General features: G+C 37.3%; 2 protein-coding genes across 2 annotated transcripts in view; both read right to left on the reverse strand.

The window, feature by feature from the left end:
- LOC308676394 (vomeronasal type-2 receptor 26-like) overlaps nucleotides 1-13,405 on the reverse strand; it is a gene marked incomplete at both ends in the record, with an annotated part of 131,859 nt that overhangs the window by 45,063 nt on the left and 73,391 nt on the right. The window lies entirely within an intron of this gene.
- On the reverse strand, nucleotides 1,677-8,007 carry LOC308676818 (vomeronasal type-2 receptor 26-like; the record flags this gene model as incomplete). Its single annotated transcript, XM_081342854.1, has 3 exons — nucleotides 1,677-2,572; nucleotides 2,925-2,982; nucleotides 7,864-8,007. 3 exons carry the CDS (start codon nucleotides 8,005-8,007, stop codon nucleotides 1,677-1,679), a joined length of 1,098 nt encoding a protein of 365 aa, XP_081198980.1.

The following is a 13,405-nucleotide window of genomic DNA, read 5'->3' on the forward strand; positions in this document are numbered from 1 at the left end:
TGCAACGCTCTCTACATGGGGCTGTCCTTGAGGACCACCCGGAGGCTTCAACTGGTGCAGAATGCGGCCGCGCAGGTCGTGATGGGGGTCTCCCGATATTCCCATGTAACACCTCTACTCCGCGAGCTGCATTGGCTTCCAGTTGCCCTTCGGGTGAGATTCAAGGTGCTGGTGATGACCTATAAAGCCCTAAATGGCGAGGGTCCAGGATATTTGAGGGAACACCTGCTGCCAGCATCAAGTTCCCTTCATCCAGTGCGCTCCCACAGGGAGGGTCTCCTCAGGGTGCCGCCGGTTAAAGACTACCGGCGTTTAACACCCAGGGGTAGGGCCTTCTCAGTGGGTGCGCCTGCCGTGTGGAACCAGCTGCCTGCGGAGCTTAGGACTGCCCCCAACTTCCGTTCATTCCGCCGGGACCTGAAGACCTGGCTCTTCGAGCTCTCTGGCCCAGGCTGAGAATATTTTTAATTTTAATTTTAACTGGGTTTTAATTTTCTCAGGGTTCTATTTAATCTCTTTTAATTTGTTTTAACGTTTGTATTGACTGTTTTTTAAATGCCCTGTAAACCGCCCTGAGTCCTTCGAGAAAGGGCGGTATATAAATCTAAATAAAATAAAAATAAATAATTAATCAATAAACTAAAATTAAAATCTGAATAATTTAAGATTAAAATTTTTAAAAAATGCTTCATTGTCTGTCATGGTGTCATAGGCTGAGTGCAATATATATCTGCATCTCTATATATCAGGTTACTGCTCCAAACTACAAAAATAACTTTTAAAAAAAAGCCCTATTGGGTGAAAGTAACCAAGTTGCTTCATTGAAGAGATCTGGTATAATTATCAGCTTCATTTCTTTATTAGTTGCTCCTTCTTATTCCAGTCAGGTCTCAGAATAATAAGAGTTGTCGTGAGGGCCCAACAACTGAAAATAATAACTAGCTCATTGACTTTCCCTCTGGCTCCATACTGTATTTCTTCTCACCTGGGGAAATTTGAAGTTGCACAAAGTAGTTCCCATGTTGACACAGGTCTTAGTACGGGCTCCTCCCATGACGTCTATTGTGTTGGTCTGGTCATTACATTTGTAGCTGGGGATATATCAGCTCCAACACAAATCCTTCTTTTTCTCCCTACCTGCAATTCTGTATTTCTGAGCAGAGGTTAATATAATGCAATGTCTTAATCCAAGGTCCTAGTTTTGTCAGTGTCTGCTGAAATGCCCTTGGGACATGGAGAAGAAGGGACGATGTCTATACATTAAGTACTGAGTTACTCGCAAGGGAACTTTGAAAAATATCAGAGTGAAACATGTTGATTATTTCTCACTAGACACAAATGCCGTGTTATGAACCTTTGGAACTAAGATATTAAGTAAAAAATGGTAGAATGAAAGCTCATATGTACAGAAGAAGAAAAAACATACAATTAGAGAAAACAATAATGGACATACATTTATTGAACTCATTTTGCTTACCTTTTGCTTAATCTAAGATCTATCATGAATAATTTAAGACTAAAAACTTTAAAAGGTGTATTATCTGCCACGATGTCATAGACAGAGTGCAATATATATATGCATCTCTATGTATCTGATTACACAAAAATGAAAAAAAAGCCCTATTGGGCAAAAGTAACCAGGTTGTTTCATTCAAGGGATAAAAAAATTATCAGCTTCATTTCTTTATCAGTTGCTCCTTCTTATTCAAATCAGGCCTCAGAATAATGATATAGCACTTGGGGGAAAAGATACAGCCCAGTAATCCAGCTGCTGAAGCCAAAATAGAGAAGATCTCTACAGCAACCACATATTTCCCCTTTGTACTCAAATATGTGGGAACAAATGACACCCAGACGCTACAAAAGACCAACATGCTGAAGGTGATAAATTTGGCTTCGTTGAAGCTATCAGGTAAATTCCTGGCTAGGAAGGCGACCGTGAAAGTGACAGCAGTCAACAGCCCCATAAAGCCTAGGACAGTATAAAACATTGTGGTTGAACCTTCATTACATTCCAGGACAATTTCTTCAGCTATGGAATGCATGTCTGAATCTGGAAATGGGGGAGAAACTCCCAGCCACAGTACACAAATGCTGAACTGAGCCATGAAAACAGAGAGGACAACAGTGTTGGCCATCCTTCTCCCCACCCATTTCCTCATGTTGGAGCCTGGCTTGGTGGCCATGAAAGCAAGAACTACTATGGTTGTTTTACCCAAAATACAAGAAAGGGCTACAGAGAAAGTGATGCCAAAAGCAGTCTGTCTCATGAGACATTTCACTTTATCAGGTTGCCCAATGAAGAGCAAAGTACAAAGGAAGGAAAGCAGAAGAGCAATGAGAAGTGTGTAGGTAAGGTTCCTGTTGTTGGCTTTGACAATGGGAGTGTCCTGGTGTTTTATGAAGATTCCTAGCACCACAGCTGAGATGATAGAAAAGGAGATTGCAATCATTACCAAAGAAATCCCCAAAGGCTCTTGGAAATTCAAATAAGTTACAGTTTTTTGAAGGCAATCATCTTGACCCTTGTTTGGATATTGATCCTCTTGACATGGGAAACAGTCATCTAAGTCTGGGGGAAGAAACAAAACTATTTCACAAAACTACTTTACTTTTAATCATGAAGAATTAATAACATACTTGATTTATTTAGATCCTATGACTTCATAATATTTTTTCTCAAAATGATTGACAATGAAATGCATTAAATACTGTAGTGTTCAGTTTCAATATCCCTTAAGTTATACAGCTACACCAAAATCTGTATGTGATACTTCTATTCTTCAGGTAGAATAGGAAGTAAAAAGGGTTGAAATAGTAGGAAAAAATGTTGCATGGATTGAATTTGATGGAATGTTAACCTTACAGTCAAAAAGCATATACAAAAAAGCCTTCTGGATTGGTTAATAACAAGCATTGGTTACCTGCCAAAATGTTTATACTTCTAGAAGCAATAAGGAGAATAATCCAACTGTGAGAAACCTATTGATGAAGATGAAGGTAAAGATTTGAGGGTAAAGGAATGAGAGTAAAGGTTTGTTCTCCAAGCCAGTGGGCTTGGTTTCCCACGTTTCATTACAAGGCTAGATAACATCTTCAGTGGAGTTTAGGGAATGTCAGCTGAAGATGTTACTCCACTGCAGCTGTTCCTAGCCTGGTAACAAAATGTTCAGAAACCAACCCACAGGCTTGGAGAACAAACTTTTACCCTTGTTCTACACCCTAGCTATAGATATTTACCACTATTGCAAATCTTAAGGAACATTATGCCTTTTAAATTAAACTGATGGATTATACCATTAAATATTTCCAAAAATTGCTTTTTTAAAAGGCAAATGAACTTTGTTTTTCCTTGAAGACATTTTATTTCTCATTCAGAAGCTTGTTCAATTCTGACTGAAGCCAGAACTACAGTCAGAGCTGAAGAAGCTTCTTGGATGAGAAGCAAAACGTTTTCATGGAAAAACAAAGAAAGTCCAGCTGCCATTTGAAAAATGCCCTTGGTACAAAAAGCACCTTTGGATGACTTAGAATTTACATAAATATTAAATAGCTCACTGAACTATAAACAAGCAGTTCACATTTTTCATTGCTTATCTATAGAATCTATAAGATAGCTCAAAATTTTTCATTACCATAAAACTGATTAAAAATTCAAAACCATTTATATTTATTAAATCATTGATATATTTAGTAGATTCCTTTGCTTACCCATTTGGTCAGCTATCTTCCCTTCTGGACACTGCCTACAGTCATAGCAGCAGGATAATTTCCCTTCCACTTTGACCTTGCTGTTGCCAAAGGGACATTTCTCATTACAGATGGAAAGAGGCAATGTCTGTTCATAAATAAAATGAGATTGCTTTCATATGAAAAATTTATGTGTTGGGAGTGTCCATTTCATCAATTAACTATGCTGAAACTCTTCACAGACTTATCAATCCTTAGTGTCCCATTTCACCATTTTTTCTTGTTTTAAATTTATCAAAAGATTCTTTAATTCATTTCTTCCTCAATCCTAAGCAACTACCATAGAATAGGTTTGAACATCAACTGCCAAAGTTAACCAGCGATCATGTTGAAGTTCACACCTCATAAACCTCCTGAGTTTGAGAAACACTGTTTAACTCTTCCTCTCCCCCCCCCCCCACCTTTCTTCCATTGAATCATACACAATTCTGAGAGACTGCCTGGAGAAGTTCTTGCAGTTTTCTTGAAAAGATTTTGAGATGTGCTTTACTATGCCCTCATTTCTAAAGTGAGAAGATGACTAGCTGAGAATCACTCAGTTGGTTTTTAACTTGAGGAAGGGAGGAGTAAAAACTTACCTTCTCTTTAATTATTTATAAAGAATATGTTCATTACCACACTCAACTGTTTCCACAAGATGTTTATTAACTTAACGTAAAGCCTAATCCTAAACCTGAGAATTTACTAAACTGAACTGGGTGTGGTGTAATGTATAAATGAGGTTCCCTCTTAGAAATTAGAAGTCTCATCACAAAGCAGTGTTCTGTATCATACTGCATTCCTTTTTATTGGTGTATGTTATGATATAGATATGTATGTCTCTCTCTGTGTGTGTCTGTTTGTGTGTTTGTGATTTTTATGCTCAGTATGCAATCATTTGGATTAACTAATCAGCTGGTTAGGCAAATAAATAGTATCTCCAGCAGAAGACTTTGTTTTAACAAAGAGTTTCTGTTCCTCATTTCATCTCTTTCAGGGGACTAGACTAGACTGGAATAGAATAGAATAGAATAGAATAGAATAGAATAGAATAGAATAGAATAGAATAGAATAGAATAGAATAGAATAGAATAGAATAGAATAGAATAGAATAGAATAGAATAGAATAGAATAGATCTGTAAAGGACCTTGGAGGTCTTCTAGTCCAGCCCTCTGCTCAAGAAGGAGGACCTATACCACCTCAGACGAGTGATTGTCCAGTCTCTTTCTAAAAACTTCCAGCAGTGGAGCACCCACAATTTCTGGGGTAACCTGTTCCACTGATTGATTGTCCTCATTGTTAGGAAGTTTCTCCTTAATTCCAGTTTACTTCTCTATTTCATCAGCTTCCAATCATTGTTTCTCATCCTTCCCTCTGGTGCTCTGGTGAACAAACTGATTCCCTCTTCTTTGTGGCAGCCCCTCAAATATAAATTTAAATCCAAGGAGATGATTTTTTTAAAAAAAAAAGCCTGGCTATGCTATTTTTAAAATATTTTTACTGTTTGGGAATAAATTGTTTCTTTCCATTAAGCTACACACTTTCCTAGACTGTCATTATTCTACTTAAGTGAGTAAAGACATCCTAACTCCTTCAAATGTCTTATTCAATTTTCCCTTATTTGGCTCAGCAAGGGCTCAGAAGTAGAGTTACCACTTTACAAAACCATATAGAGGGAGACATTTTAAAAAACAAAAAACAAAATATATTTTCCTCACGGACCAAATATACAAGTAATCAACTGATATGTTTATTTTCAGGCTTCTCCAACAAAGAACATGATTTATATAATATATTGCATGTAAAAGTAATTCACTTAAGGACCTATAGTTTTTGATCTGTAGTATTCATATTATTATATACTGTATCTTTGCATTCTATTTTATCATATCCCAATTTATCTTACTTTTTTATCTTAGCTTATTTCATTCCACTGAAATTAACTAATAAAGATTACTACTATAATGACCATTGTGATAATTTTGCGCTGGACCCAAATAAATGTTAAATGTTGTAGGCATTTATTTACACTATAATAGTTTATGTTCGTATCATTTACAAAAAATATTGAGGCTGCTAAATAAGTGTTGTTGAGGTGTTAGTGGTTGTTAAATTATTTCTGTGAAAAATGAGATGCACCTGGTTAAATACAAGAGGCCAAACAGCATCCTTGGCAGAAATGGTGAGGAGCTTATCTGGGGGAGCCATGCGGTCGATCCTTCCGATTTGGGCCCTTAGAAAGGAGTTGTTTGGAAATGTGACCCAGTTGAAAATATCAAATCCAGTTTCCAATTCCCCATTGAGACCAAAAGAAATCAGTTCTCCAGCACTGTTGTTAAAAGAAACTTGCTTCAAAAAATGGTGGAGCTAAATGAAAGATCAAAGAAATATAAACATTAACTAGTTTCCTTGAATCATATGTAGGAATCTCAGTTCCCTCCGTATGGTTTATGGTCAATGGAATGCTATTTTTTCACCAATCTACACTGTTTATAATTGAAAAAGAAATGCTTTCTCTATCACATAGATTTTCCACTCTATTGAATATTTTCATCTCTAAATGTTTAATATAAAAATTCCAAGACAACGCTGAAAAAGAAAGAAAGTTGACACCATTAATTTGCTTTGATCAACTGAACATTTTATGGATTATGAATTAACTTGGTAGAATAAAAGATATATTACAATGGTAACCCCTGTGTTTATAACACATAATATTTGACAAAGATAAAAGGTTTTTCTATTTCTGTTTTCTTGCATATAACAATACCAATAACATTCAAAAGTATCTGTAAAGCAAAGAAGGATGGAGTAGGTAGTTAGGAAGTATGAAAACAAACAAACAAATAAATACTTTAATTTTAACTGCCAAAATAAAAGAAGAATAAACATTGTTTTATATAATCTGATGATTTTCCTGAATTTGGATCAGTGGACACTACCTGCCATGGTGATTGAAGGAAATACTTGTGCCTCCTCTTATCATTTTTTTCATCTGCTTTGAGATTTGAGGTAAGCAAGGCCCTCAGAGCATGTGCCACAGCATAGACTGCATTATAGATGCTGTAACTAAGTCCACCCATGGTGGTTTCAAAGACAGAATTAGGAAGATTCTCCAAATTCTCTTCTCCAGTACAGATCCTTTCAGCATTCCCTTCACTTACATCGCTGGAGAATGAGCATTCAAATGCATCTTTCCAGAAATCCCTAATAAAGCCATCTTCTTTTTCAAAGTTTAGGTTTCTCTTTTGCATAAATTGTTGGAATACAGTCAACTCCTTTGAGTGAAGTGCAAAATCAATTGCACCATGGAGAAAATCAATAGGCAAATGTCTTTGTATCAGAATGGAGGTGAATTCCATCTGAGCTGTCATGATCCAAATTTTGGCTTTCCTCTCCTTTGGAATATCATCAGAATCTAAAACAGAGAGCATCATTCTCAAAGTCACTATGCTTGTAATTTCAGCACTAAAGATCACTGCAATGACTGTACTCCACATAATCACTTTATATATTTTATCTGCCTTATCCACCATTTCAGCAGCTTCACTACCATACATCATTTGAGGTAGACATTCTATAAAGTCAAAGCATATTCCTCTCTCTGAAAACATGGAAAGACTATTTTGAACAAATCTCTCCCTGTCTTCCTCATACAGAGAAATCAACCCAACCCAGGTCCATCCAAAATGCAATAGTAAGTGTAGTATTCCTTTAAGCTGGTGAATTTCATCAGGGAACATCCATTTGACAAAAATTCCTGCTTGGTCATTATTCATCAAAGGAGCTGATCCATACGTAATCTAGTTGACGAAACATGGGAGAACAGAGGAAAAAAGGAAGCAAACTTTTTTAAAAATAAAGGAAGATACTTTATTGTACTTAATTCAATTCTTGGGTTTGAGTGGGATAGTGAAAGAGGCTTTGTAAAAAATACAGTTAGGGTTAAGGACATCTGTATGTTTAATACTGGTCATGAAGCAAAAAGGGACTATCCTTTGGTGATATTGTCATTATATGACAAATATTTGTTGCCTCTGGAATCTTTCTCATAAGAGTTATCATGTGGGCCCAACATCTGAAAATAATAACTAGCTCATGAACTTTTCCTCTTGCTCCATCTTTCTTCTCACCTGGGGAAATTTGTAGTTGCATAAAGTGGTTGCCATGTTGACACAGGTCTTAGTACGGGGTCCTCCAATGATGGCTACCGTGTTGGTCTGGTCATTACATTTGTAGTTGGGGATAAAATTATCTTTTGTAGATAAAAATTCCATTGCTAAAAGATAAGTTGTATATTCCTCAAGATAATTAGTAGCGATGTGGAAACCGAGGCTAATATTGGGTAAAATTCCAAAATGTTCATTGATCTCCTTTACAGCAAATGCCAGAGCCAAAGTATGTTGATAATTATGAGTGAGGAACCTTCAGTGAGAGTTACAAACATCGTCAAATATTTCTGCTTCATGTTCAGACAGTTGATATTTTTAATGTTCTAGATCTAGTGCTTATTGTTTATTCTGGATGTTTGGATCTTTGTCCTTAATGAACAATAGCACTAGATTGTATAAGGAATCACTGATGGGCAGGGGCGATAAGTTAACATTGAACTGAGAAAGCATTTGAAGCCTGCTTTCTTCTGTATTTTATATTCTTCTTCTGGCAAACTGTCAAATTCATAGTAAGCTATTTCTTCCAGGATCAACTTAGATATTACAGTAACATTTAACTTCAGTTCTATCTGTATTTTGTCTATAATATTCTAAGATTGAGAAGAAAGTTCCATTTTTCAACACTAGACTTTAAAAGTCTGACAGAAAATCTCAAATGCACTTGAGGAATATCCTGTTTCATTTCTGGGTGAGATGAAACAGGGGAAAAAAATCAGGATTAACCCAAGGAGATCTACAACCTCCAGATTTTTACATTCAATGGATGACTTTGTTGAAGGAAAGACATTTCCTGAGGAAAAAGTAACTAATATAATTTATGAGTCAAATTGATTTGTCTCAATTTGAACTTCTGTGTTAAGACAGGAGGTATTTCTGTGAGTTTTGCAATTAAAAATTGCTATATACGGACATTGGAAGTTGATTACTGATTAACTAGTAGCTGATATGGTTCAGCACAAAAATACTGCAGGTGGTAATGCAAGAAAGAGAAGTAGGAGGAGTAGCACCAGCAGGAGATACTTACAGATACTGATCAAGCACTTCACGAGAGGGAAGTCTTTGAAATGTGATCTCATTGGAAAGAAAGAAGACCTGATAAATAATTGCAGCAATGATTAAGTCTCCAGACTGATAATACTTGTGAACAATTGGAAGAGGACTGCTGAGTTTGCAGTTGGAACCAAGAGAAATTAATATTATGCTGGGGAAAAAAAATAAAATCCATGTTCTGAATATAACCAACTCACTATAATACATGGCCATAGTAGATATGAAACAGTAGCTCCTATTTTATTATTCAAATGAGGAGTTGGGTTGGCCACCCCTTAATGTTACCTAAAGTTTAGACCATAAACGTTATCTGAAATTAAGCCAAGAAAATATCAATTCAGACACAAATCCTTCTTTTTTCTCCCTACATGCAGTTCTGCATTTCTGAGCAGAGATTAATAGAGAGCAGTATCTTAATCTAGGATCCTACTTTTACAGTGTCTGCTGGAATGCCCTTGTGACATGGAGAAGAAGGGACAATGTCTATACTTAATGAGTAATGAATACTATTACTTGCAATGGTACTTTGAAAAATATCAGAGAGAGATGTCTATTATGTCTCAGTAAACACTACTGCACTCTTACGAACTTTTGGAACTAAGATATTAAGTAGAAATTGGGAAAGTGAAAGGTCATATGTACAGAAGAAAAAAAACATACAATTAGTGAAAAGAATGATGGAAATACATTTATTGAGCTCACTTTGCTTACCCTTTGCTTAATATAAGATCTATCATGATATTACTTAATATATGATCTATCATGATACTATTAGTATTATCCATTATTTGCCCCATCTCCTGCCCATCTAGCATGTTCCAAAGCATGCAAATGCAAGCAGATTAATAGGTACCATTTTGGTTGAAGGTAACTCTTCCATGTCCCTTTGGTGTATAGCCATGCTGGTCACATGACCACAGAAAATATCTTTGGACAATGCTGGCTCTTTTTGCCAAGAAAAGGAGATGAGCACCATGCCCTGGAGTTGGACATGACTGACAGGGAAACCTTTACCTTTATATTATATGATAAGTAGTGCTATAAATATCATTTAAGTTTTAAAAGGAAGTATAGGAAATGGAGCTTAGGAATGGGAATTGAACCTGTTAGGGCTGGCATTTCAAACCCGCGACATCATGTGACGTCGCGTGACGTATCGGAACTTTTTCCCATTGTCGAAAATGGGATGGGCGCGGTTTCTCCATGACGCTCCAGCCTGCAGGCCGGCAGTTTGACACCCCTGTGTTAGGGTGTACCTAGGCTCTCCGAAAAACCAGCTGAGCATTTTCAAAGTGCTCCTTCTGCTTCCTCTCATTTTCTAAGTCCTGCAGTAATGAGATCCTTTGTGGTACCACACCTGACATGCCAACTATGACCACTCCATTGGCAAGCTAATTTGGCCACATTAATCATTTCCCTTGTCTTTCCCTCACTCATCAGCTTACTATGCTTCTGGACTCTCTGAAAAATATAATGGTGCTTAAATACTGTATTTATGAACATATTTGAATTTTTCCATATTTCTTTATAATTATGATGTAAAATATGACCTGTTCTCCACATAGGTCCTAAACTATGTGAAAGGAACACTGTTAAATAAATGAGTTGAAAACATTATAAAGGTAAAGGTAAAGTTTCCCCCGCATATGCGTGCTAGTTGTTTCCAACTCTAGGGGCCGGTGCTCATCTCCGTTTCAAAGCCGAAGAGCCAGCGCTTGTCCGAGGATGTCTCCGTGGTCATGTGGCCAGCATGACTAGACGCCAAAGGCGCACAGAACGCTGTTACCTTCCCACCGGAGCGGTCCCTATTTTTCTACTTGCATTTTTACGTGCTTTCAAACTGCTAGGTTGGCAGAAGCTGGGACGAGTAACAGGCGCTCACTCTGCTATGCGGCACTCGGGATTAGACCCACCAAACTGCTGACCTTCTGATCGACAAGCTCAGCATCCTAACCCACTGAGCCACCGCGTCCCTTGAAAACATTATACGTGTCCATTTATTTATTGAGAAAAATGTTCCAAAGATACAATTCATACTTTTCTGTGGCATATGTATGTGAAACTTTGCTTTCAATAAGTGCAGTGCTTCCTCTTGGGCAGCAGTAACTCAATGGTTGACAATAAATTTGAGTAGTTGTTCTAGATTTCCATGAAATTTAGTTCATATTATTTGGTCATTGCACTGCATTGCATTGCATTGCAGCCATGAACTGTTCTGCTATATCCTTATTAGCTATAAACAAAACACTGTTTCTTCTTTTTTTTCATATCCTCAGTATGAAATAGATTTTCTGATTGAAAGTGTCTGGTGCAAGTTCATCTCAATTCACCAATGCCTAAGATTTCAATTTATGGTTGTTTCACTGTGTTGGGCTTTCCCACATTTATGCTTCTTCTTCTGTTCCACAGGAGCTGTAATTCTCTGTTTGCTACTTCATATTTTCATTTTCTGCATGGCAACATCAGTACCTACAAATTCTGAATTCTTTAATCTAATTATAAAAACCATGAATACTCTGAAAGATCTTTAGCTCTTCCTCAGTAGCATATTGAGTCCCATCTGACCGGAGGGGCCCATAATCTACATTATACCATCAATGATTTTATATATTTTTCCATGTGGCTTACTTGATAAAAATATAGGAGTGTTTCATTATTGGCTTTGCCCTTACTGTCTTAACTGCCACTGTTCATATAGTGATATATGGATAAACCATGCTCCGTATTTAAGGATGGCATGATGGCTCACATGGTTAGGTTGCTTGGTAGAAGGTTAGCGAGCTCATGTTTGAGACTCAAGTGCTGCCATGGGGTAGGTTGAGTTCCCATCCTTTACTCCAGCTCCTGCTAGGGACATGAAAGGAGCTGACAACTGGGCATCTTGTGGGCAAAGGTGATGTCTCTGGCTAATCCTTTCAACCTAGAAGCACACAGTGCTTCTGACATGAGTGCAATGCTATCTGTTTCTGGGATCTTTCTCCATAGCTCTCCTCCGTATAGGTGCCTGTTTGCTTTAGCTGGGCAGCTGCAATGACCTTCACTGCTTGAGTGATCTTGCTGGTGATATACTGTATACTCATGGCATACACTCACAATATTTTTGTTCACCCCCTCCAAGAAACAGTGGTTACTATGACAATGAGGCAGCATAGTAGAACCTGGGGAGGGAAAATTATTTTAATACATTTGCTATGTGATCTGCATTGCTTACCAGTGTCTCAACTATTAAGCCATGTTCCCTTTATAAGAATCATTCTTCTGCATTACAGAGTGCCCCTTGGATAGAATCAACCCAGAGACTTATTGTCCTCCACTGCTGCAAGTCTTTAGATGGTCTTAAAAAAACATTTTCCCCCTCAAGCTGCATGATAGATCGATGATGCGTTCATGTGTTTAGTACTGTTTGGTTTGGTTCAAAATGTTTTTTTCCTTCTGTCACATGAGGTGCCATTTAGGTTGTTGTGGTTTAGATATTCTACTAGGTTTAATGGTATGCTGCCAAAAGTAAGCTTTGAATTTGCCTAATTAATCCAAGGAAAGAAGGAAGGAAGGAAGGAAGGAAGGAAGGAAGGAAGGAAGGAAGGAAGGAAGGAAGGAGGGAGGGAGGGAAGGAAGGAAGGAAGGAAGGAAGGAAGGCTTTTCAATCTCAGTATTTTTTTTAAGAAATTTTGTAAAGGAATTGGTTACTGAATGAAGTGGAACCAATTCTAATAGAGGAGAGAGATTGGTAAAAGAGATTGAGCACAACAGTGAGAAAGACCAGGGTAGAGTCTGCAGAATAAGAGCAGAAAAAAAAGTTCAGACCTATTTTCCCAATGGTTCTCTTATGGGGAGATATCTGTGTAATGCCTTGTAATATTGGTGACTAAATAATTCTAAGCACCCTTTCTACTCCTTCCTTATCACATTATCCAGAACAGAAGAATCTGTTGTGCAGATATACACACAAACAAACATTGATTCAACAAAGTATTTATTTAACAGATAATTACCATGGCCACTGGTGGTAAAGTTGGAAAGAGTTCAAGAAATGATGTCTGTATGCTTTCCTATTGTACTTTGATAGCAGGAAAATATATCAAGTGCAGCATATAATTATATTACTTAGAAACAGAGAGGTTCTTATCACCTATAGGGAAATGTATTCTAGGGAATGAACAAATATAAAAGACTAGAAAACCCATGATTCATTGTGTCATTGTTTCAGAGATATTTCCTTATCTTAAAAAAGATATAGAATTACCATAGGTGGGCAAAAAAAAAATTATGAGCATGGAAGCAACTTCTGAATTCCTTCCTTCCTTCCTTCCTTCCTTCCTTCCTTCCTTCCTTCCTTCCTTCCTTCCTTCCTTCCTTCCTTCCTTCCTCCCTCCCATTTCTGATGGCTTCCATATTTGCTTTTCTTGTTGGAAGATTGCTGGGAAAAAAATCAGTGGGAAAGCTAGCAGGAAAT

This window comes from Vipera berus, assembly GCF_964194415.1.
Source record: "Vipera berus genome assembly, chromosome: W".
Taxonomy (NCBI): domain Eukaryota; kingdom Metazoa; phylum Chordata; class Lepidosauria; order Squamata; family Viperidae; genus Vipera; species Vipera berus.